We start from the raw sequence: 27,199 nt of genomic DNA on the forward strand, positions 1-27,199 counted from the left end.
GACAGTTCAGGTCAGGACCCTTCCTCAGGCTAATGGAGCAAGGGTAAAAGCTGGAAATAAGAGGTGTTTGAGGCAAAGTCTGGCAAGTGATAGGTGGAGTCATGTATGGGGTGATTGGCAAATGGGTGGAGTAAGCACCAAAGGCACAAGATGAAAAGGAGGCTAAATGGTATCAGATAAGGAAGGACGAAGAGGATTGAATTGTAAAGCCTGAGGGAGGGATATCTGTTGAAGGGGACAATGGGTGCAAAAATAAGGGCTGAACAGTTGTTTAAATGCTATACACTTGATAATTCTGTGGCATACCTGCTGGTAATGTGTAATCCACATACACACTGTGCACGCGAGGCTTTGGAGGCTTCAAAAAAAATAATAGTTTGAAAAAAAACAATGTTCCAATTTTCTCCTTCATCTTTATGCACATTGGTATGAGGATTCAAAACTCAGACATGGTCATTGATCCAACACTTGTCATCATAAAATGCCAATCTTGTCCCTTTTGTACTCTGACAGTTGTACTAAACTAAATCTTGCCCACCGTTAACTTCTCCTGAGAAAATCTATATGTACCATCTAGCCCTCTGTGGATGATTTTGACATTTTTGCGCCAATTTGTCAAATAAATTTGCCATCTCTGTATTGGCTTCTGCGATTCAACCTCAGTTCCAGCAGCCACTCTGTTACCATTAAGGTTGATCTATTATATTATTTTGTGTTACTGAATTCTTTTATGCTCACAAAACATTCTGTTTGCCTCAACTTAATAGAATTTCTCCCAAATGCATTTTCAATTAGATTGTGCTTTTCCTTAGAGGCATACAGTTGAAATGCTGCAAATGTTCCCTGGCTGCTAAAAGAGACTTTCAGTTTTCATCTCAATATGGTCAGCATCGAACCTGGATTAAAACTTGAGTCTTGAAATCTTGACCTGCATCGTAAAATGTTGCACCTTGCCTTGAACCTGGGCTATGACTCATATGTTGTTGCAATATAATTGGTAGGTTCAGGGCGGCACAGTAGTAGATTTGCTGCCTTACAGCGCTAGAGACCCAGGTTGGATCCTGATATGGTCTCTGTCTGTATGTGGTTTGGATGTTCTCCCTGTGACCGTGTGGTGCTTTTTGGGGTGCTCTGGTTTCCTCCCACATTCCTGCAACGTACAGGGATGTAGGATACGTGGCTTCTCTAAGAAATGTAACATGTCATGAGTGTATAGGATGGTGCTAGTGTACAGGGTGATCGCTGGTCGGTGCAGGCTTGGTGGGCCGAAGGGCCTGTTTCCACGCTGTATCTCTAAAGTCTAAAGTGGTATCTATAACAGATGACTGTTTGGAATATTAATCTTTCCTATGGATGATTATAATTGCATCTCTCAAATGCAGACTCTTCTCTCTGACTTGGCCATCTGTTCTGTTGTGCAGAGACTTCATGCAACATGAGCCATTTATAGCTCTTTTGTACTTCATGTTGTAGTCTTCATTAGTGTTGCTATCTGATAGACCTTTTCAAAAGTAACCAGGGGCACTGTGCTACTAGTCAGCAGGTCCTTTCATCAGTTGATCACAAACTAACCCATCTTCGAGAACTCCATGAGGAAATTCAATAAAGTTGCAATAGAATGAAAATCATAGTAATATGAATATTTTCATTTGAACATGAAAAAACAAATTGTGGAGAAAAGCAGGTCAGGCAACATCTGTAGAGGGAAATGGACAGGTAATGTTTTGGATCAGGACCCTTCTTTAGACTGAATTTGCAGCCAATTTAATGCTTTTGTTTCATATCAAAGGAGATTACTGTTACTAATTTAAAGGAAACAATCCCTTACCCACTCATTGCTTCCAACATCTTTCCTCAGCCATCTGCATTTATATGCTATCCCTTTAGGAGGACGCCATGGTGGTGCAGTGGTAGAGTTGCTGCCTTACAGCTCCAGAGACCGGGGTATGATCCTGACAATGGGCGCTGCCGGTATGGAGTTTGTATGTTCTCCCCGTGACCGCGTGGGTTTTTCCCAGGTGCACTGGTTTCCTCACACACTACAAAGACGTACAGGTTTATCGGTTATTTGGTTTCAGTAAGGATTGTAAACTGTCCTTAGGGTGTAGGATAGTGCAGGGGCGGAAAACCCGGGGGGGCCATAGGGGACACGTCCCCCCCCCATGTTTTGAGAGGTGGGCGACATTAACCTGCCTGGGCTTGCGGGAAATATGGCCAGCGCGGAGAAGCAGCGCTGGTATCCTGTCAGTCCAGACAGGGCTGTTGGTTAACCCTGTGAGACAGGCAGTTGAGCTGCATTTAGCGCTGGATTGAGCCTCCAAAGCCTCGCGTGCATGTGTGAGTGTGCGCATGCGCGCGCGGCCGCTAAAAAATTGTGTCTCCCGTCCCCTCCATGTTTTGATAGTGAGTTCCGTTCTTGGGATAGTTGTAGTGTACGGGGATCGCTGGTCGGCGCGGACTTGGTGGGCCGAAGAGCCTGTTTCCTTGCTGTATCTGGAAACTAAACTAGAAACTTTAATCAAAGACATATCATTGAAACTTATTGATGTAAAGGTGGAGAAATACCAATCAGGCTGTGATTTGCACTTGAAGGTTCATAGGACAAACATTTTTCATTTCACTGCACATCTCGTATGTGTATGTGACGAATAAACTTCTTGACTTGACTTGATGTTCTCTCTGTACACCAGTGAACAAGCCTATTTACAGTCTCCCAATTCCATGCCTCATTAACCTTCAGAAAGAAAAAAATAACGTGCCTCAGCCTTTGCCTTACAAGTAGGTATAACCATGCCAAGAAACTGAATGCATAAACCAACTCCTCTTGCGATTAATATGCTAAGACTATATAAAATATACATGTTAAAAAAAAAAATTGCAACGACTCTGCCAGGAGGATGTAATTATTGCTTAGCAATCCAGTGCAGCATTTGGTGAGAAATGTTGCGTATTGCTTAATAATCAGTGTTCAGATTGCCTTTACATCTAAATGCATTCTTGATTTCTTGATTAGTAAGGTGACAGGGGTTATGGGGAGAAAGCAGGAGAATGGGGTTGAGAGGGAAAGGTAGATCAGCCATGAATGAATGGCGGAATAGACAATGAGATGAATGGCCAAATTCTGCTCCTAGAACTTATGAATTTACGCATTTACTGCTTTCCTTATCACACAGAAGGAGAGCGGTTCAGCCCTCTGAGTCTAGGCCAGCTGAAAGTAATCCCATTCCCCACTAATTGTTCCTTTAATCTATTCCCCTTACACCCCCATCAATCCTCCCAGATTCTACCAATCAATTACACACTACTATACACTCAGGGTAATTTGTAATAGCCAATTAAGTTATAAAACCATATGCCTTTGGAATGTGAGAAGAAACTGGAATGTCTGGGAGGAGAAACTACGTATTCACAAGAAGAACGTGAAAGCCATACACCAACAGAATGGGAGGTCAGGATTCATTTCGAGCCACTGGAGCTACTAGATGTATTACTGTGCCATACTAGTAATATTTCTAGAACAAAAAGCAATATTTCCAATGATAGACAAAAAATGGAGGAGGAACTTAGCGTGTCAGTCAGTATCTCTGGAGAAAAGGAATAGGTGATATTTTGGATCGTGACCCTTCTTCAGAAACGTCACCTATTCCTTTCCTCCAGAGATGCTGTCTGATCCACTGGGTTACTCCAGCATTTTGTGTCTATCTTCAGTATAAACCAGCAACTGCAGTTCTGTCCATGGACCCCATTCCACAGCCATTCTGTTTGTATTAATGTATTGGATTTAATAGCATCAACTGTGTATACTTCATTGTAATGGATCACTCATCCAGAAGGTGGAACACTTGTGTGAATACGTTTGTAATATTATGAAATGGATTTACAGAAAAGAGTGTATTTCTTATTTTGGTGCCGACACTACTTAAAAGCCAGATGTCGATTATACTACAAATCAAAAAGCAGTAAATGCTTGAAATCAGACATAATAATAAAAAATACTGCAAACATTAAGCAGTTCAGACAGGATAAATTAAACCATATGATAAATAGATAGTGCATTTGAATTATTAACTTAATTTGTGCAAGATAAACTAATCAGCATATTGTATTAATATGCAGTTCTCCTGAAATTATGGCACATCTTACAGAATGTACACAGCAAGCTCACACATTTTTGATATACGAGGAATTTTATTTTCTAATTAGCATATCCTGCAGAATGAAATCTGATCTGAGGACATGCTTTATTCATTTATTACTTTTGTTGCAATAGGTTTGTCTCCATGTTATATAGCAACATTGTGGTATTCATCAGTCGGTGAACATGGAGATACAAGGAACTCCAGATGCTGGTTTACATGGAAAAAACATAAATTCTGGAGTAACTTAGCAGGTCAGGCAGCATCTCTGGAGAACATGGAAAGGTGAAAGCTGAAGGTCAGAACCCTCCTTCAGACGGTTTGTGGTGGTGGTGGAGAAAGCGGGAAGTGGTGGGGGCAGGACAAAGTCTGGTTAGGGATGGGTGGATAATGGCTTTTTTTTTCATTGGCAGATGATTGGACAAAGGCCAAGTTTAAGCTAAGGATGGAAGTGTGAATTGTGAAGCCAGAGGAAGGGATGTAAGTGGAGGCAAGAAGGGGAGATATGGGTCTGATTCCCAATGGGGCACAGCGAAGAGAGGGAGAAGGGGAAAATTGTGAAACCATACCCAAATTAATGCTAATGATTCAGTGGCAATCCCTGTTGGCATCTTCCCTATCCTATTAACTTAAATTATCAAAGTAACATGTATTGAAAATCTCAGTATGCTCTTAATTACGTTTGAGTTTGAAATACATGTTTTGTTTACGTACATGCGTGACTGCATTTCCCAAGATGGAATTTTGCAGAGAATACGATTATTTTGTTGTTTTGGGATTATCAAGTTTATAAGACTACTTGTTTCATTTCCTATTAAAGTCCAGAATGAGCTTTTGATTGAGACTGGGAGAGCAGTAATAATCTAACAATGGTTTCTGCTGCGTGCCAATGTAAAAACAACAGAATAAATTGCATAAGGCTTTGCAACATGAAAACCATACATGAAAACTGCTTCAAAAACCTATTCAACTGCATCTCTGTCGTTGACAACTCGGCAGTGAGAGTTGCAATCAGAAATCCATTGTCTCTTTGTCCATATCTAGGAAAGGAAAGATATACCAACGGACCTTACTCATGTTGTAACCATGACCATCTGCAAGAAGGAAAATGTGTCCGACTCTAGTAACTATAAAGCGATCTCCCCGCTTTTGACTTGTAGAAAAATCCTTCCCAAATTCTTCCTCAACTGCCTCATCACAGTGGCTGAAGAGCTCTTCGCCAAATTACAGTGTGAATTCTTCCCCTCAAGAAGCACAATTGACATTTCATGGAACATGGAAACAGGGCCTTTGGCTCAATTCATCCATGTGGAACAAGATCTGTACCATGTACCAATTCGAAGAAAAATCCAGGTGAAAAAAAAAATATGTTTAACCTTAACAAACTGTTTGACTTCATTAAATGGAAAGGAGATATAAAATTGTAGCAAGTAAGGACGTTTGAACACCCTCATCAAATGTGGCTAATGACAGGAATGTTCGTCCATCCTGTGCCTGCTCTATGAGGCATGCGAGCAAATAATAACCAATAAATCTACAATAGAACCAATCTCAGCGAAGATCAGTGGCAAACAAGATTGTATCGTCTTTGCTCAAACACTTTTCTCAATCTTACGTGCTACAATTTTATATCTCCCACAAACCTCCTATGGCAGAGCTAAAAAGAACTCAAATTTCACTACCTTCATTGGTTAAGTGACAATAAATACAAACTTGAACTTGAGCTTGAACTTGAAGCAAAGATATTTAACCAATGCTGACTACAAGGATCAGTAGTCGAGATTTTGTACTGGTTCAGTCCGAGCTCCAAGCCATTGTTGATGCTTCCACTGAAGCAAATGAGGGGAAGGGCTTTGCACTGAATGACCAGAGGACAAAGATCCTCCACCAACTTGCCCAGGCTGCACCACATTGCACTTCACCAATAAAGGATCACTGCATGACCATGGAAATTGTGGACCATTTCCCATATCTCGGGTAGTATGAGAAATCTAAAGGCAGGCACTGACCACAGTGTTCAATGCACCGGCACAGCCTTTCCTCAATTAAGTAAAAGGATATTTATTGACCCAAGAACTCATGCCAGGAGAACAAACTCATGGTCTACATGCAGCACTAATCCCTGCCTTCCTCTATGTCACTGATTCCCAGACTACCTAAAGCTGGATCTTAAAGTACTGGAAAGATACCACCACACTGTCTCCTCAAAATTCACCAAATCGATAAGTGTCCGACCTTCAATGTCCTCTCCCCAGTGTTGTGCCCCTAGTCATTCTCAGCCAACTGCAATGGGCAGGCCACACTGTTCATATGCTTAGCTCCTGATGACTAAAGCAAACATTTCATTGCAAGCTCTACTAAAGGAAGTGATTAGCGGGCAGACAGAGGCTATAATTCTGGGATGTGCTGCATCCTAACGAAATGCAACGGTGACGCAGCGGTAGATTTGCTGCCTTACAGCGAATGCAGCGCCGAAGACCCGGGTTCGATCCTGACTACAGGTGCTGTCTGCACGGAGTTCATACATTCTCCCCGTGACCTGCGTTGGTTTTCTCTGAGATCTTCAGTTTCCTCCCACACTCCAAAGACGTACAGGTATGTAGGTTAATTGGCTTGATAAATGTAAAAATTGCCCCTAGTGTTAGAATAGTGTTAATGTGTGGGGATCACTGGTCAGTGTGGGCCCTGTGGGCCGAAGGGCCTGTTTCTATGCTGTACCACCCCAAAGTATTGTTTATATGGTGTCCTTTACTCTTTATTGTGTAGTGTATGATTATTAGCTGTTTTTCCTCTAGTACTGTACATATTATTACCCCCTTAATCGGTTCCAGTGGACAATCGGTAATAACGAACACCATCTTTCCCCCCATCTGGTCTGTTTTACTGTAGTCTATATTCTCATATTCTCCTATTGTCTACATAGTAGTTTAATTCCTGACAATGCAGAGAGCTACATGTATATTGTAAATACCGTATCTTTCTCTTCCCTCCACCTAATGTGTTTATGTTTGGCTTGATTGTATTCATGTACATATTAAATTATTTGATTAAAAATCACACAAAACAAAGCTTTTCACTTTGTCTCATTACATGTGACAATCTATAATAAACCTAAACACCACAGCTAACCATGTGCTACCTTTATATTAAACACAATTCTTGCTGAATTTTCATACACATAGTTGCTATAAATATGCAACCACATATTAAAACAAAAATTAAGGGAGCAATAGTGACAGATTTGCACTTTCCTTACAACATCAATCAATCAGTCAATCAATCAATCAAGCACTTTATTCATCCCCGAGGGGCAATTTAAAAGGGCGCATTACAGTAGCTTTTTAAAAAAAAAAGAAAGAGACACAATCAACGAAGAGACAAACATTCAAAGCTACTCTCTGCACCTACTGGTCAACCGCACGAGCAGTGACCCGGCAAGGATTGGGTTGTCAGCAGCGATACAATAATAAAGAACACACAAAATGTAACACAAACATCCACCACAGCATTCATCACTGTGGTGGAAGGCACAAAAATGTGGCCAGTCCTCCTCCATTTCCCCCCCCGTGGACAGGACCAGAGTCCAGAGTCAGTCCAGGATCGGCTCTTCCTCACCGGAGACCGCGGCTTTAGATTGTTGTAGGCCGCAGGCCGGCGGTCAAGATTTAAAGTCCCCCCGCCGCAGCCGTAGACTGCAGGGCCGGCAGTTGAAGCTCCCCTCCAGGGGTGATGGTAAGTCCATGCCGGCCCCGCGGTAGAAGTTGGCCGCGGGCCGGCAGTGATGGCTTCTTCCTCCCCCGGGTCCCCACGAGGGATCCCGGGCTGTAGACGCCGCACCAGCTGGAGCTCTGCAGACCGCGGCTTCAGGCTGCGACTTCAGGCTGCCGGCTGTCCAGGGCCAGCGAAACGGAGCGTTCCCCTCCAGCGAGCCCCAGTGAAGGCTCACCCGCTCCACGCTGAGAGTCCACGCTGCGCCCGCCGTTGAAGCCCCGGGCACGTCCCCGGGAAAGGCTGCGCCGATCCTCGTTGTTAGGGACCGAAGTGGTTTCCCCCTTACCCCCCCCACCCCACCCCCCACACAAGACACACAAAAAACATTAAATACACACTTTAAAAACATACAATTTTTTTTTTAAAAGTTGAAAAAACTGACGCACTGCTGACATGGCTGCTGCCAGAACAGCGCCCCCTGAGTATGGAGAAAAAAACTAATTATTGTGATTAATTCAACAATTTTTCACACAGAGAGTGGTGAATCTGTGGAATTCTCTCCCGCAGAAGGTAGTTGAGGCCAGTTCAATGGCTATATTTAAGAGGGAGTTAGATGTGGCCCTTGTGGCTAAAGGGATCAGGGGGTATGAAGAGAAGGCAGGTACAGGATACTGAATTGGATGATCAGCCATGATCATATTGAATGGCGGTGCAGGCTCAAAGGGCCGAATGGCCTACTCATGCACCTATTTTCTATGTTTCTATGTTTCTATGTTAAGAAAATTTGCAAAATCACAAACATAGTGGTAAAAAAAGCATGGGAAAGACTTCAATTATCATGATACAAATAAAATGTTAAAAAATGAAGCTTTATTATGCAAGTTGCACAAGGTAAGGCAAAGACTTTTTAAAAATAGCATATTTTCATTTTTTTAATGAATGTTGGGACAAAAGGACCCCCGCTTTAGTGGTTCAAATTTTGGATTGTATAATACATGTCACTAAGAAAAAGGGTGAAAATATTTCAAAACGAACCTAGACTAGAAGATTCTCTCTAAAATTCTCTGGGACATCAGTCAAGAGATATCCTGAGATTTGGATAATAATTGCAAGGGGATATATAAATGCAGAGCATGCTGTTTGAGGGATCCAGCTAACATAATTCTGATTCCAAAAAGTGAAGAACATTAGTCAGATCATTACATCAGTTTAAATAAAATACATGGTTATCATAGAAACAAAGGAAATACTTGAATTTTAGATTAGTTGTTCCTGACTCACAACTGACTATAATTTCTAAGCATATATAAAAACTCTACTGAATGGTCTTTCAGAGGATTGATAGTGTTTTAGGCAGGATGGTTTTCAGACGTAAATCTGCATTAAAATGTGTGTGGTTTAATAAGAGAGTAATTTCAATGGACAGAAATATTGGGATGTGCACATTAGTGCAATAGACAATAGACAATAGGTGCAGGAGTAGGCCATTTGGCCCTTAGTGCCAGCACCACCATTCAATATGATCATGGCTGATCATTCTCAATCAGCACCTCATTCCTGCCTTCTCGCCATATCCCCTGAATCCGCTATCTTTAACTCTATCTAGCTCTATCTAAACACCAGCTTGTAAACTGTGCGATAGCAGAAAGAGATACGATGTAAATGAAAGAAGACAAGAATAATCCTCAGGGTCCCTTGTCCGCCCTCATTAACCAGTGAATAGACATCAATAGTTGCACATACCTGTGAGTTTTTCTCCTTCTGTAGCATCTGTTCATGTTGCTCAGCTATGGCCAGCGCAGCGGAGTGAACCTTCAGATAAATTGCCTCCCCTTCTCTCGTTTGAAACGTAAATAGTCCTTCTCCCGTGTCACACATTCTGCCAAAAATTAAAATAAATGTCCATTCAGTACAGGTTAGTTTTCAAAAACCATCTATACTGTTGGACATCAGAAACATCATAACACTGCATTTTCAAAACTTCCAAAAGTATTGGATTAAAATATCCCTGTGGGACATTGTGGCTCTTATGTATCTCCTGGTGCTAGGAAAACACTGAGGTTGCACGGCAGCACAATTGGTAGAGCTGCTGCCTCACAGTGCCAGATACCCGGGTTCAATCCTCACCTCGGGTGCTGCCTGTGAGGAGATCTTCCTGTGACCGCGTGGGTTTTCTCCAGGGTAATCTGGTTTCCTCCCACATCTCAAAGATGTGCAGTTTTCTAGGTTAATTGGCATTATACAATTGTCCCCAGTGTGCAGCGAGTGTATGGGAAAATGGGATAACATAGAACTTGTGTGAGCAGACGGTTGGTATGGAGCCGAGGGAATGAAGGGCCTGTGTCCAAGCAATATCTTTCAGCTAAACTAAAAACTAAATCTCCAGCCTTAACACAGGAACAATGACTTTCTCTTCCAGCATTTGTTCATTCTACATTGTGGCCCAGCAATCTGATGATATATGATATGCCATTTATTGTCACTATACATGTACAGTGAAACTGAAAGCTGCTCGTACTCAGTGCATACATACAATTTTACACAAAAAACAAGAAACAGAAAAAACAAAACAGAAGGGAGATGGGGGGGGGGGGGGGGGGAATAGGTGCACAAATTCTACGGCGCTGCATACATATATACATATATACAGATGGAAGTCCGTGTTGGGCGGTGTAGTCAGTGCATGTGTGGATTTGAATTTATGGTAGATATAATTCTCGGGAAGCAGCTATTCCTGAGTCTGTTTGTCCTGGATTTGATGCACCTATAGCGCCTTCCAGAGGGCAGCAGGTCGAACAGTCCAAACGCAGGATGGGAGCTGTCTTTGGTGATCTTCTTTGCCCTGCTAAGGCAGCGGGAGGTGTAGATGTCCATCAGGGAGGGGAGAGGGCAACCAATGATCCTCTGCGCTGTCCTGGTTACCCTCTGAAGCCTCTCCCTGTCTGCCATGGTGCAGCTGCCATACCATGCTGTAATGCAGTATGTCAGCAGGCTCTCGATGGACGAGCGGTAGAAGGTCAGCAGCAGGTTAGAGTCCAGGTTGTGCTTCCTGAGGACCCTCAGGAAGTGCAGCCGCTGCTGAGCCTTCTTGATGACCGCCGTCGTGTTGTCCGTCCAGGAGATGTCAGCAGCGATATGGACGCCGAGAAACCGGAAGGTGTTGACCCTCTCCACACACTCGCCGTTAATGTGTAGGGGGACTAAGTCGGTGCTGTGCCTCCTGAAGTCGACAATGAGCTCTTTTGTTTTCCTGGTGTTCAGAACCAGATTGTTTTCTGAACACCAGGTTGTCAACTTCAGGACTTCCTCTCTGTAGGCTGCCTCGTCTCCCTTTGAAATAAGTCCGACCACAGTAGTGTCGTCAGCAAATTTGACGATGCGGTTGTTGTTGTGGGCCGGACTACAGTCGTAGGTGTAGAGACAGTATAAGAGGGGGCTTAGCACACAGCCCTGTGGGGAACCGGTACTCAACCTGCGAGTGGAGGAGAGGTGGGGGCCAAGTCTCACAGTCTGGGGCCGGTTTGTGAGGCAGCGTTTGTTCTCCACTTGTTCTGTATACAGAGAAAATGGATGAGACCTCTTACACTTTCCAAGGCTGCTGTCCTCTATGAACTTACAGGACCAGTATGTTAGGAAATGTGCTCAGACTCAATGGTTATTCAGAGTCAGAGAAGCAGGTTAGATATCTGATCCTCTCTTTCTCCCCCCTCCCCACCAAGCCTTTGCCCCTGGACTAACTGTAGAAATATCTAGGGGTATTTCATATGCTAATGGGCTGGATACTAAGTACATTTCACAGCTTATCCCTCGAGTTTACACCAGGTAATGGTGGCATATGCAGCCTGATTCCATTCATTTATCTAGGAGGTGTCCACCCTCATTTGAAAGATGTCTACATAAGACTTTTATGTCTAGTTTGATGTGCCTTTCATGTTTTAATTCATTAGCATCAATTCAGTGCATTTTGAAATGAAATTGCACTTAAAAAAAATCTATTGAATAACTAATTTTATTCAACTCAATTCCAAAAAAAAGTGTAAGAAGACTTCTGACAGCGTAAGGCAAAAAAAATGTTGTGAATGGAGTTATTGGTGTTGAAATGCTGGGCACGTACTTGAAAAGGATAGAGTAAGGAAGTACACATTGCATGGTAGAATATTGGAACCTCAGAGTGAGAGCAACAAACAAGTATCAAGGCTTCCAGTGACTAAAACTCCTGTTGACCATAGCCATTTGTTTCCTGTAACTGACTTTGATGTGGATCCAACCTGTCACTTGCCCTTGGATCCCTAGGGCTTTTTACACTACTGTTCAGTCTGATGCATGATACCTTTTAACCTTCAATACCTTCAGCAAGACCTTCAGTAACATTACTGTAGACTAAATTAAATGTTAACCACATCAGCTTTCCTTATTACCTCCTTAAAAAGTATCAATCTAGTCTGGTACAAGCTTCCCTTGACAAATATATGGAAATAGTGCTTAAACTATGCCTTTATAAATGGCGGGTTAAATTGTCATTTAGATGTTTGTATTTTCAAATCATAGACATTATTGTATGTTATTAGTTATATATCCAAAGATAGCAATGCTGAACTAGGATGTTTTCCTTGCAAATCTGCTCACCTGTGCAGTAATATTATTATCATTACAAAACAAAAATGCTATACTCCCACTTTCCTCTGATTTCTAGTTGACAATACAAGGGGTTAGTGGCTTCTTCTAAATAACAAGCAATTTCAGGAAGATTATGACTTTCTGTGTTTGATGGTCAAATTCTTTAACTTTCAACATCGGGTGCATTGCTCCTGCTGATGTCATAGTGATGGTGCTCAAGGTTAATATAAACCTCAAGGACAAAATTCATAGTTGCAAATAATTGAATATTTCATTACTGTCTATAAAGGTTCTGCCTGCACACCCCAGTGCAATTATCCCCTGCTGTTAACACTACGCTTGAAGATGACACTTGCCTTTGACCTGTTGCATAGAACATCAAGAGATATCAACCTGTTAACATAAATTAGATGGAACATCAAAATACTCCCTGGTAACATTTCCATTATTCTATTCCCCTTTGATGAGTCGTTATATATTAAACATAAAGAGTTCAATGATTAATGCAGTTTCACATTTTCTCTCCAAGAAGCTGGTCTAAAGACACATGACAATATTATAATTATGCAGGTTTGCTCCTGGAAGATCTTATGTCAAAACATTATGTGGTTGTAAATCCCATCCATATAAATGCCATAATCTTTGTTCGACGGGTTATTTCATCCTTTGAATTCCTGTCCATTGGGATTAACCTGGCAGCAGAATCTACTTATTTTACTCGCCTTAGAGCTATTGGTAATAGGCAGTTATTAAACGTAGGATTTAGGCTTTATGGGGCTTGTGCAGAATATTCAACTTTGCTTAGACAACTCATCATACTGTAATAATTTTGACAACTATTATCATCCATCAGAGGGCGGTGGAGGCAGGTTCTCTGGATGCTTTCAAGAGAGAGCTAGATAGGGCTCTTAAAAATAGCGGAGTCAGGGGATATAGGGAGAAGGCAGGAACGGGGTACTGATTGTGGATGATCAGCCATGATCACCTTAAATGGAGGTGCTGGCTCGAAGGGCCTGCTCCTGCACCTATTGCCCATTGTCTATTATCTATTGTCTATTTTGTCCAGCAAAACTTAGGCAATAATTACATTTTGTACTAAATACATTAATTTCTCAGACATTAATACATTGTTTTGCTACAGAATAACAAAGGAATTGATGATGTATAAATACCACAATGTGCTTATTTCTGGGGCCATTAATTTTCAGTTAATAATAAGCAAATACCATACACATCCTAACAACATGTAGCAATGTGAATGAGATTAATATAATTTTCCTACAAATATAATAATAATAACATGTTTGAATATGTTTCAATATCATACATTTGATGTTTATATACATAGGGAAGCTGTATATCACAATTCTGTGTTATTTTTCTGTTTCTCTCCTTAAAGAAGGCAGTATCTCTGGAGCACATGGTCTGAGTATTGTTAAAGTCACCATCCTCACATTTTGTATTTACTGGTGTAAAACTGTGGCAGGTATGGGACAGCATTATCCAAACCAATGTCTGGCCATAAAACACATCTATCAACAAAATTCTTCAGTTACCAGTCATAAGATTAGTGTCTGCCTTGAAATTTGTATTTACTTTTCCTAGTCTCAGCAGGTAAGGTCATGTGTAAGATTCCCAATATTACTCCAAATAAATTAGTTGGAATGAGTGGGGATAAAGCTAAGGTATGGCTCCTCTATGGCTTGATATCAACAATGTTGTGCTTTTCCCACTCATCAGGAGAAGCTAATTAATTTATTGAAAGTAAAAACCATTTTCAATTCGATTAAAAAGTTGGGTCACGTATGAGGATGTTAGAGCTCAGGTACACTTTCAACATAATGAACGATCAAGACTGCCTTCACTGTGTACAGAGCATATACACTAGGTAGGTTAGGAAGACCATGGATTGTACAACATTTGTAACTACTGAACCAGGCCCAGTCCTCAAAACGTTACAACAAAGATGGTGAATAGGACAATCAGCCCGTGGGAGAAATAATTAGGTTGTCCAACAAGTACACTTTTGTCAAGTTTTCAGATGGGAATTGAGCAGAGACTATAACCATAGATTTGACATCAAAGCATGTGAAAATGAAGGCAGAGTTGAGTGTGAAGAGGTGTTTGGGATGGGGGGGTGACAGGCAAGGTAATCTTGTAAACTGTCACAATTTCACAAATTATAGGAGTAGAATTAGGCCATTTGGCCTATCGAGTCTACTCCGACATTCAATCATAGCTGATCTCTGCCTCCTAATCTCATTTTCCTGCATTCACAAGTTCACAACGTGGCAGCTTCTATCTCTCCTTACCTTCCACTTACTATGGCCGTTTACTCCTTTTGGAGGATTCACTCGTGACTCCAGTTACAGAGTATATCAAAGCTAATCTCATTCAAATCAGTCCATGCACATCTTGTTTTGCGACTGAGTGTGTTAAATTTCATAAATTTATATTCTGTTTAAAACAAGTGCATTACAGGCAGCCTCGGCACACTTGCCCTTGAGTCCAGTAAAAGTTACAGTCTAGTAATGTTGATGATTTTCAGAACTAAAATCCATGTTAGCGTTCCTGAATGTAAAGTTGCAAACTCAAATTACAAATTGACAAAACCGATCCTTGTGTTTATATCCGGTAGTCATTGGTATTGGTTTATTCTAGCAATGTGTACCAAGATACATTTTTTAAAGTTTGTTTTGTGCACTGTCTAGTCAATTTTTTACCTTATACAAGTGCAGATTAAAAATGTGCAGGGCCACAAAGAGAAAGGTTGGGAGATCAGTACTACACCCTAGCTTATGTGTGATCCATTCAATAGTCTGATAATAGTGGTGAAGAAGCTTTTCCTAAATCTGGTGGTACGTTCTTTCAAAATTTGTATTTTCTGCCTGATGGGAAAAGGGAGAAGGTATAAGGTCTTGATTGTTGATTATGTTGACTGCTTTCCCAAGATCGTATGAAGTTTAGATTGATTCATTAACAGAGGGGGTGGATTGCATGATGGACTGGGCTACATCTTCAACTCTGCAATTTCTTGTTATCTTGAGCAGACCAGTTACCAAACCAATGTGGCAATATGTTCCAATAGATTGCCTACAGTGCAACAGTATAACTTAGTAAGAGACTGTACAGACATCCGAATTGTTCTTAATCTTCTAAGTAAGTAGATGCATTAGTGTGCTTTTGTGGCTGTGGTGTCTAGTTTTAGTTTAGTTACAGAGATACAGCACCAAAACAGGCCCTTCAGCCCACCAAGACCTCACTGACCAGTGATCTCCGCACATTAACATTATCCTACACACACTAGGGACAATTTCATATTTATACCGAGTCAATTAAACTATAAACCTGTACATCTTTGGAGTGTGGGAGAAAACCTAAGTTCTTAGAGAGAACCCATGTGGTCACGGGGAGAACGTACAAACTCCATAGACAGCACCGGTAGTTGGAATCAAACCCGGGTCTCTGTCGCTGTAAGCGCTGTAAGGCAACAACTAACTACACTGCTGCGTCATGCGCTGCATGTCAATATGGTTGTACCAGGACAAATTGTTGGTGATATTTATACCTTGGAACTTGAAGCACTGCTTCGATCTATACTTCCGCACCAGAGAGTGCTAACTCTACCACCCTTTTTCTTGACATCAATGACGTCTGAAGGGTTTTGGCCCGAAATGTTGCCTATTTCCTTCGATCCATAGATGCTGCTGCACCCGCTGAGTTTCTCCAGCACTTTTGTCTACCTTCGATTTACCAGCATCTGCAGTTCCTTCTTAAACAAATTCTAATCCCATTTGGTTTCTGCTGAAATAATAAAGTAGTTGCTGATCCAAAAAAAGGTCACTGGAATTTTTATAACTTTCTCTGAATTTCTTCATGAAGATCCTTGTAAATCCCCTCAGTAGCACACATTACTTTCCAAAGACAATATCACTCACTGAATTACTGCTACTGAAATTTATGTGCTCTCAATTATTAGTGCAATATTTTTCACATTGAGCTGTTTAACTCATAAAGCAGAACCTGCTATTCAACCTCAAAAGATCATTTATCAGTTTATCCATGAAATAAAAGTCAGGAAGACACTTATGAAAGTCATTATATCTAGAGAACATCTAACTCAGTGTTATTTTATGTTTTGTTATTTGCCACATTGGAAATTCACACATCTTACTTCATAAAAATAACAATTGATTGTGAAGCTGATAAAGTATATGGGTTAAAAAAAATAATCAGAACTGACAGTGGCAAGTTGAAATGATTTATTAATCTGAAGATGACAGTAAAGCAGATAAATTTTCAATTTAAATTCATCTCAAGATTTCTGAAATTCTGCTGCTTTGGCAGGAAGTGGCAGAGTGGTGCAGAAAGTAGTTCCACTGCCTCGCAGTGCCAGAGACTTGGGTCCAACTTCAGTGTGGGTTTTCCGCCAGATGCTCTGGTTTCTAACCATATCCCAGATAGATTGCAGGATAATTTGCCAAGATCATTTGACTCGAGAGTGTAAGTCAATGGCAGAATCTGGGTGGAGTTGATGAGAATGTGGGGAGAATTTTAAAACAGGGATTAGTATAGGATCAGTATAACTAGATGGTTGGTGCATACTCAGTGTACCACTGTTTCACTGCTGTATTCTTCAATGCTTCATGCTTTCTTAGACCTTTCTTTATTTCTTTGCAATATACAGTATATATGAAACTGAACCAAGAAATTAAATTACTTGATGCTTAAACAACAGTAACCCCTAAAATAATGCCAATGTCACAGTATTTGTTGTACTTCTTTCGATTTACTATTGAAAAACAATTGAAGTTCCTCCCTGTTGCTGAAGGCAAGTTTGAGAGAAGTTAAGTTGTAGTAGTGATTTTGGTTTGACAAGGTTTGTGTTTCTAATGCCTTTGTGCTTTGATGTGGAAAACCCTTTACCCCTAGAAATGAGCTACAAGGCTTCTTGAAATCTACCAATGTTGAGATCTTGAAATATTTTCCAATGTTGGCATTAACAACACTCATTTAGCTTTCAGACAACATATTAAGGTAATACTCTCAGAAAGATGCAACAAAATAAAGGAAGAAAAAGTAAATGGGAGTATTCTTAATGGTCTCCAAAGGGAACAGGGCTATGATTAATGTGGTTAAAACACACAAACCACTCTCTTTTATTAGCTGAGGCAACAAATATAAGAGTAGTGACGTTATGTCAAAATTGTATACAACATTAATTAGATCATACCTCGAGTTCTTTCTACAGCTCTGGTCACCACAATGTTGTAAAGCAGCTTGTACTGCAGAGGAAGTAGAGGGGTCTTATGAGGGAGTTGTCAGGATTCTAAAATTGTAGCAATCAGGACTAGGGTCATTTAGATATTAATTGGGGAGCCTGATTGAAGATGTTATTACAATCTGTAAAATGATAGGGGACCTGACAGAGTAAGTGGAAGCACTTCCTTCCTTTGGCAGGCAGGAGAGACGGGTCACAAAACAAGGCTTTCTTGAAGTAGTTGTTGGGATTACAGGGCAACAGTTATCTTTCAATGAGAGAGCGCAGGGAGGCAATTGAAAAGTGAGTTGCAAACACAAAATGCCTCTAACCAATATCAAAAAATTTGCATCTCAGGAAAATTATACCTGGCTAACTTCAGAGATCTGAAGAATGACAGATCTTATTAGCTCACTAAATAAACAGCTTTACCAAACCCAATATCATCTCAAGCCATGTTATTTAAACTATATTCTTGTTTCTGACTAAGAATATTGACCCCACTGAGACCTCAAATACTGGCATACAGTGGCCACAGAGTGCTTTATCTGGAACAATGGAGGGTCTGGCATGGGGGAACCGCCGTGAGGGAGGGGAAAGAACAATGGACAATGGAGGCCCGGCGTGGGGGGAACCACTGCGGGTGGGGGTGGGGAGAGGGGGAAACAAAGGAGAAGCCAGCGTACGTTGTAACTTTGTCAGCACCCAAGGTACTTTGTAACTTTGTAACATTGGCTGCTATTTGCAAACCTTGTGCAGGAAAGCAAGGTGGCACAAGTGACTATAAAGTATTCCATTTATCCGTGAAGACTATGGTCACCCTCATTCCCAGCATCCTGGCTTCAGAGTGATGCTGGTGATCGCTGCCATATCTTGTAGTTTTCTGCATATTGCTTTATTAGGAAAGTCACTCCAGCTTCATACACAAGCAGATACTTCACTGGAGCATGTCTGTAGTCCCTTTGCCGCCAGGGCATGTATATGGTGGGTGCGACTCTTCCCCAGCCTGCCCAGGCCCGTCTGAACTCCTTTCCCTACTCCCATCATTGCAGCATCCATTATTGAAGCAGCAGCAGTCTACCATGGCTGGAAGAGAGCCACGTATAATGTTCGTACATCCCATTCACAGCCCCTGTTAAGAGTTGGAGTTGCAAACACGGGTGCCATAATTGTGAGATCTTGAAATAAGTCAACAAATTAGCATGGCATTGCAAGGGGAAAACCAATTATGGGGCTGTTCGTGTAAATCAAAATCACAATGCTTACGGGGCTTTTAAGGACAAGTGTTTAGAGAGAGAAACAATATAATTTTAATGTAGGTGAAATATAGTAGAACATTTTCCAAGCAGGCATGTCTCGCCTTCGCTCTAGTTTTTAATCTCGCTATCTCGTCGGGATTCAATTTTTCAGTACTGTTGTACTGTACAAACGGCATGATTTTGAATGTGAAGTAATTGGAAATATATCTTGGTAACTCCAGTACAGGGTATACAGATAGGAAAGGACACGTTTGCTTCATCAATCAACCAAATTATCTCAGCGGTGTGCAAAAATAATTATACACAAGGTTTATTAAAAGTCACCAGGTGATTTTTATATTCCTGTTTCAATAAATGTTTCCCTACAAAGAATCAAACAAAGTGACATCACTCCTATGTTATTACCTCATGAAAGTATTCCCAATTGAGTTCTGGTTTCAATTGATTGGCAGCTAATTCTGCAGACAATCATATTTCAGTGTTTGAATGAAAGATGATTAATTAGCCTTGTGCAAAAACCATAAGCTCTCACTCTTTGACAGACTTCATTTTTCAGACTAAATCAAAATAAATTCACCCAAGGGTCATTCATTCACCTCTGTCATTCTGTGATTTATGACTGTTCTACTTCACTTTATTTTCTCATTGTTTCAGTAGCTTTGAGAAAGTGCCAACATATTTATTGAAAGTATTAAGTACAAATGCTAATGAACGATGATAATTGTGATCAAAACCATTGAAGATAAAGACCTTGTTTAACAATACTTGTAGGAAGGAACCCCATTTTAGATCGATGTTGATCTTCTAGAGGGGCGCATGGGACTGTGTGACCTTTTGGAGTGTGTCTGCTTGCACAAGGCTGAAGGGCTTGGCCAGGCAGAGACAAGGATCAAACCCGCTGATTTTCTCCAGCATTTTTGTGTACCTTCAAACCCATGGTGATTTAGATATCGAATATGGGAATTTGTTGTTCATTCTAAAAATAAAGTTTATTTGTTCCACTTAGTGTCAGTGTTTTTTCACTGAACTGGACTAGGGGGGTAAGCTTGAGAAGAGCGTATTTACATGATTACCTGGTATAACCATAATTTATTTTATTATAGTTTATTATATATTGTTTTATTTACTGTGCTTGTCAAGCTGGAGAAATGAGAATTTCATTGTTCTGACCCCATTGCTTATGACAGTTGATTACACTTTTCTTGTGTTGTGATTGGAGGAACTGCAGATGCTGGTGTAAACCAAAGACATACACAAAAGGCTGGAGTAACTCGACGGGTCAGGCAGCATCTCTGGAGAAAGGATCTGAAGAAGGGTCAATGATTCAAACATGGGGATGCTCTCAACTGATCTTAGCAGTTTATTTATTGGATTTAATGCTCTAATCCTTATCAGAACAACCCTACAACCCCAGTGTTTCCACTGTACCACAAAGAATCAGACTTCACTCAACACCACTCTAACATTGTGAACACTTCTTGCTTTGGCAAAATAAATGTTTATAAATTTGTGGTTTAATTTTATATTTAACATCCCTATTAGGGTGGCCATGGTGATGTAGCGGTAGAGTTGCTGCCGGAGACACGGGTTTGATCCCAACTACGGGTACTGTCTGTATGGAGTTTGTACGTTCTCCCCGTGACCACGTCGGATTTCTCTGAGATCTTCGATTTCCTCCCACACTCCAAAGACGTTCAGGTATGTAGGCTAATTGGCTTAGTGTATGTGTAAATTGTTACTGTGTGTGTAGGATAGTGTTAATGTGCGGGGATCGCTGGTCGATGCGGGCTCAGTGGGCTGAAGGGTCTGTTTCCGCACGATATCCCTAATACTAAAATTAAGTTGACTATGATATTGCCATTAAACTGTAGCATTCACAATACTGCTTTCACACACTGATGGATCACATTGCCGTAGTGTGTAGCATAGTGCTGTAACATAGCGTTAGAGTTGTCTTACAGCGCCCGAGACCTGGGTTCAATCTTGACTACAGGTGTTGGCTGTGTGGACCTTGTCCATATTCCCTGTGACCACATGGGTTTTCTCCAGGTGTTCTGGTTTTCTCTCACATTCCAAAGACATACAGGTTAATTGGCTTCTTAAATTGCCCATAGTATGTAAGATGCAAGACTGGGACAACATAGAACTAGCGTACTGGTGATCATTGGTCAGCACGGACTTGGAGGGCTGAAGGGCCTGTTTCTACACTGTATCTCTAAACTAAACCACAAAGAATCAGACTTCACTAAACACCACTCTAGCATTGTGATCACTGTTAAGGCAGCCATCTATGATATATCTGCAAATTTAACATCCTATTTATGGGCAAGCTTTCTTTGTAGGTTGTTTAGGCTGAGGATTCATAATATTCCAAATTGTTTACTTCAGATCTTCATAGACATATGAAAGTGATTGCATCCTGTTAGATGTGAACATGAGGTTAAATGCCATATTTTACGATGAATAGTAAATGTACAAAATTGGAATGTGCTTGAGTGACAACATCACGTGGCCAAACAATATATTTCCACCCTTACAGCATGAGCTAAGTCTTGAACCTTCAAGGCACTGATTGACAATCTGTCAAGCCATTTCAAAATTTTTATCTGGTTGAAATTGTTCCAGTTTCTTGGTCATTTTTATCTAAGGTTCTTAGATATATAATTCACTGTGTATAAATAAAAACCACAAAGTAATACATTTATTTTCATGCAATCTGTTGAATTTTTATATGCAGGTTTTGTGGGGTTACAAGTGCAATAAAACCAGATTACATTGGCTTGTTTAAAGTTAATTCCCTTCTAATCAGTAAAGCAAGGCAATTGAAAAAGGTAGCATGTATTTCTGTGGGACGTGTAAAATTGAAAATTATTTTGACTTAGGAAAATATTTTTTTCCACCAATCATGTGCTAAATATAATCAAATATAATTCATTTGTAATGAAATCCTGATAAAGATAGGCTAAATATCATTAATCTGTGCACAATTATTGACTAAAATATACTTTATTTACTGAGTTCTCTTATTTTCATTATTTTTAATTACGTAGCAACTATATAAATAATCTGTAGAAAAAATAGTTGTGATTAGTTTTTAGAAAACCTCTATACACTCAACAAAATGTTTTATTGAAGCAAACATCTCCAATAATGGTGCTTACCTGTTTTGTAACAGGTGTGGTGTACCTCGTGCCCAGTTTATTTCTATTGAAGACTCTCTATGGCTCATTGACAAATAAACCCTACTAACCACTCCACAAAACCTACTTAAGGTGCAAGAAAGGTGGACTGCTCTGCAGCCTTCAAGTTATCCATATCTCAAATGTGTCTCTTCTAACATGATGCTAGGTCACTCATTTGGAAATTAGGCTGGGATTTATAATTTTGATATCAATATTTCCAAGAGTAATGCATGTCAATGTTTGCTGATGATACATCAGAACGTAAAATCCTGTGCTTAAAAAATGTCACTTCAGGCAAACCTCAAAGCAAGTGACAAAGGTCATTTTCTTAAATCAGGCTCACAAGTGGAAGTTGGGTGCAGGATTCCCTTTAATTCTGCACACAGAAAGTTATATTCCTGAATCTCAGAGCCGGTTCCAATTTCCATCCTGAAGACTCTCCATCTTAGAAGAAATTCAGTTATACTGAGAGAAAAACCAATTTGGTTAAACACAACACAAATCACTGCGAGAAAAATGTGTGTTTAAAAATGTCAAAGGTAGTTTCTCTCAATATCCAGATAAAATGTCAAAGGGGTTGAGAACTCTGTCCAGTCTGAAGCTCTTCCATTAACTTAATTGGTCCACAATGAATCTGAACATACAGTATGAGCATGATTTCATCTTGATCACCACCAGTGTATACATACTGTAGACAAATGAATTCAGCTGGTGGCTAAAATATGCAACTTTCATATTTCTCATTAAATACACTTTACCAATGCATACAACATTTTCAAATTATGTTACACAAATCATAGCAACCTAGAATAACTCATTATTTAGAAAATGTTTGTTGAAAGGTTATGGCTTCCAGTACATTTATGTTCCAATTAGTGGCCTGCAATACTTCATTTTTTTATTATCCAGTTTTTTGTACATTCAGCAGCTGCTTGATGACCAGTGATATTTTTTAATTACTGGAATCGTCCAATAAGTTGAAACAGTAAATGTGCTTCAATAGCATCTTTGTTCGAGAGTCTTAATGGATGCTAGCGAAGCTTATTTGAGTTTGAGTTTGTATTTGTAATTGTATCTTGCAAGTTAAAGAGCCAATAATTTATTTTGTGTCATGTATAATATTAGACTGCATCTTCTAGATCACAATGCAGCCTCACCATCTGTGGATCCGGCCCTACCACACATATTTCTCGTACATTGATAATTTTATCAATGCAAATCTAGCACAGTTTTTGTTAATTTGCTGCAAACAATCTGTTAATAAAATTACCTGTACAATTGCTAGCTTGATGGGGATTTTTTTGCACACCTTGCTGTAAAAACTGTGGAAAGTATTCAATGATTCAATGATGATTCAATTATACTTTATTGTCACATGTACCGAGGTTGTGAATTGCTTTGTAAAACTTAGTAAAACTAAGTTCTATGATTACAAGGACTTAAAAACAATGGGATCATATGTGTCCTAATACAATTGAATAGTGACATACAATTGATTATTAAAAGTAATCAAAAACATATCATAAGTAAGTTTAATATGAATGACTGTGCGCACATAAGTGGAAAGCTCGTGGAACACGCGGAGGTGATATTAATCCTTGGCTAATGCACATGTGATGGAAATGATTCCTCTATAGGCGATTAACATGCATTCAACAGGAAAACATATCTGAAGTACAGAAGCAAGCTTTGTACCTGTACCATTTAAATAACCCATCAATCACTGGCAGGTTTGTCTGGCAGTTAGTTGGAATTGAACTTGTTTGAGATAGACCTTCAGAGACTGGAGGATGAAAAATATGGCTGTCTGAACAATGCCATGGTCAACAAAACCAAAAATAATGACTGCTTGTCCTGGAGAGTATTGAGGAAGATGGAAACCAATGGTATGGGAAGGTCAAAGGAGAAAACAAGACAGGCTCTAGGCTATTGCAAGTGTCATCCAGGCACAAAGCTTGTACATTGAGGTACCTATATAAGGAACACTTCATTGAAAAGAGGACACTGTAACCCTGAATTACTCATTCTCTAGAATGCTCCAGGAGCCTATCATGAATATTGTCCATCGATATCTAGATGTATACACCACTTAACATGGGACTTCACAGATGCTCTCACTCATTGAAAGGGAATTTCATGAGTGGGGAACAACAGGCTCTCGGAGAACTTTGATTTCTGCAGGTTAGAGAGACTCACAAAGATTTGGACATGATAGTGCACATGTTAGCTGCTCCGTGCTTCACATGCATCTTGAACATTCATATTGTGCTTGTGATCAACATGTCCATCGAGGAGGCTAATGTGATTTGATTATTATGAGGCAGTTGATTGTGCCTGTGATAATTCATCCGTCACGACTGGCACACAAATAGCCCTTGGCAAACACAAAATTTGGCTTCTGTTAGTGGTAGAGTGCAAAATTATAAGCTTAGGCACAGAGGAGCACAGAACTGTGTGAGCAATGTAATTGGGGCATGTATAACTGATGTAGGAATGAACTGCAGATGCAAGTTTACACCGAAGATAGACACAAAATGCTAAAGTAACTCAGTGGGTGAGGCAGCATCTCGGGAGAGAAGGAATAGGTGACCTTTTGGGTTGAGACCCTTCTTCAGATTTAGAGTCTCGCCCCTAGCTCTCAGTCTGAAGAAGGGTCTCAACCCAAAACTTCAACTATTCCTTTTCTCCAGAGAGGCTGCCTCACCCGCTGAGTTACTCCAGCATTTTGTGTTTATGTACACCTGGAGGTTGGCTTACTCTGGGTTACCCTGTTAACTCTACAACACAATCCCGAAAGAGAAGGAGGAGGAAATAGGCTGTGACAGGCAGTAACAGATAGTGTAGCGTGATTGTTTATAGTCTTTAGCTTCACATGAGATCTCCATTCCACCAGCATTACCAGTGAAGCAGTCCTTGTCCAACCACAGCATAAACAACCCACCATGTGAAAAGATTAATACCTGGCAATAACTCATAATTTAATCGCAACTTTGAATGGGCATCATTGCCCATTCATCCAACAACATTCTGAGGCCCATCACTGATCAGAAAGCGACCAGGCACTTAATCACTGTGGCTGTCGAAGCATTTTTCCTCATTGAGATCATAGCATACCACCATCTGCAAGATATATCAGGCTTGAAGGCTTATAGATCGAATATCATGGGAAATGCTCTACATTTTTGAGAAGATAGAACAGCACAGCATTGGAACAGACCCTTCAGCCCACAATATCTGTACTGAACATGATGCCGATAAACTAATTTCATTTACCTGTACATGATCCATATCTCTTAATTCCCTGCTTATTTAAAAACCTCTTAAATGCCACTATCATATCTGCTTCTACCACCACCCCTGCCAGCATATCCAATTACTTCCCACCATCAATGTAAAAAACTTGCTCCAATATCCCCTCTACTTTCCTTCTGAATGTTGTGCTCCATAGACAATGAGAAATATTTATTCTTATTCCTCTGAATGCCGATCCAATTACTTAGAGGAATGTTAATATTTGCTTCAATTTGCTTCAAACATTTGCTAATATTTGATTTTGCATTATTGAGGAAGCCATACCAAATATTCAAAAGCCACTTTTTAAACTTTAGACTTTAAAGATACAGCGTGGAAACAGGCCCTTCGGCCCAACGAGTCTTCCCTGAATGGCAATCAGCCCATACATTAACCTACACATAAGGGACAATGTTCCAACTTACTGAAGGCAATTAACATACAAACCTGTACATTTCTGGTGTGAGGAAGGAAACGGGAGGAGATGGAGAAAACCCACATGGTCACAGGCGGAACATACAAACTCCGTACAGACAGATTCCATATCAAAGTCAGGTCTCTAGAGCAGTAAGGCAGCAACTCTACAGAAGCCAATGCGCTGTCCCATGTGGGTAATTGATGCCACTTATTCATTTTCAAGATGCTACTGCTACCCCCATTAACCAGCTTGAGGATTAACTGCACTCCTAGTATATCAGCAAAATCCTTGCATTACCAGCACCACATAAAAGCCCATGCATCCTTCACAATAGCCTTAAGGATGAAGGGAGGTCTTGCATGGAATAACAAATCTGCATTCTCACTTGGAAATATATCTTCCATTTTGTAAGTGCTCACATGGTCTTTAAGTTGACAATTTGCGGATAGATTTAACTCCAAAGTTAAGCCCATATTCTGCATTTTGTGATGCCATATGTTGGTGTGCAAATTGGCTACAAAGGATAACCCAACCTAGCCCAGTTACTGCACAGGGCTAGGTGCAAATGATTTGATTTTATCCCCTCTCCAGCTGACGTCTACCAAATCGCCTACATCAGGGGCTGCACCCTGCCATTGCTCTGACTTTAAATGGGTCACAATTGGATCGACAGATGTTAATGAGGGATAGTTAACGTGGTTTTGCACGTGGGAGATCGTGTTTCACAAATTTCTCATGGATAGGAAAGATATGAAGGGATATGTGCCAAATACAGGTAAAATGAGACTAAGTTTAGATGGGGTATCTTGGTCGGCATGGATGAGTTGGGCCGAAGGGCCTGTTTCAGTACTGTATGCCACTTTGATTCTTTGATATGCAACCTGTGTACTAATGCAACTGGAACAAACTGAGAAGGGTCCCATACACAGAATCTTGATTTTGAATGTACATGCTCAAGTGAAATGCTGGCTCCAAGCCATTCTGACTGACCATGTGAAACAGTGCAGGCCTTATTTTTTAATAACCAAAAACAGAATAAGAAATATATATTTTAGAAATGTATGTGGTTTCAGTAATGGAATGTTGGAATGTTAGAAATATCAGGAGGAGCTGGCAAGAACTTTCACATTGAATGATTTAAAACGTCGTGAACATGAACAAATTCTTTAAATTTTATTGATGTGATAATTGAAGTGGAGACATTTCGAATGTTGAAATTGTGCAGCAGCCATTCTTATTTGGTTTTATGTGCCTTTCATTGCCACGGGCAATTCTTAAACTGGAGTGAAGATATTTGTGGTCTTGAATGCTATTTTACACAGATT

At 40.4% G+C, this 27,199-nt stretch overlaps 1 protein-coding gene across 1 annotated transcript in view; it reads right to left on the reverse strand.

Moving 5' to 3' along the window:
* Window positions 1–27,199, reverse strand: part of LOC129707562 (docking protein 5-like) — a 182,233-nt gene that overhangs the window by 54,132 nt on the left and 100,902 nt on the right. Inside the window, 1 exon segment of the mRNA XM_055652710.1 lies at window positions 9,591–9,726. Within this exon segment, the coding sequence (XP_055508685.1) occupies window positions 9,591–9,726 (136 nt within the window).

The sequence above is a fragment of the Leucoraja erinacea genome, chromosome 21 (genome assembly GCF_028641065.1).
Source record: "Leucoraja erinacea ecotype New England chromosome 21, Leri_hhj_1, whole genome shotgun sequence".
NCBI classification, from domain to species: domain Eukaryota; kingdom Metazoa; phylum Chordata; class Chondrichthyes; order Rajiformes; family Rajidae; genus Leucoraja; species Leucoraja erinaceus.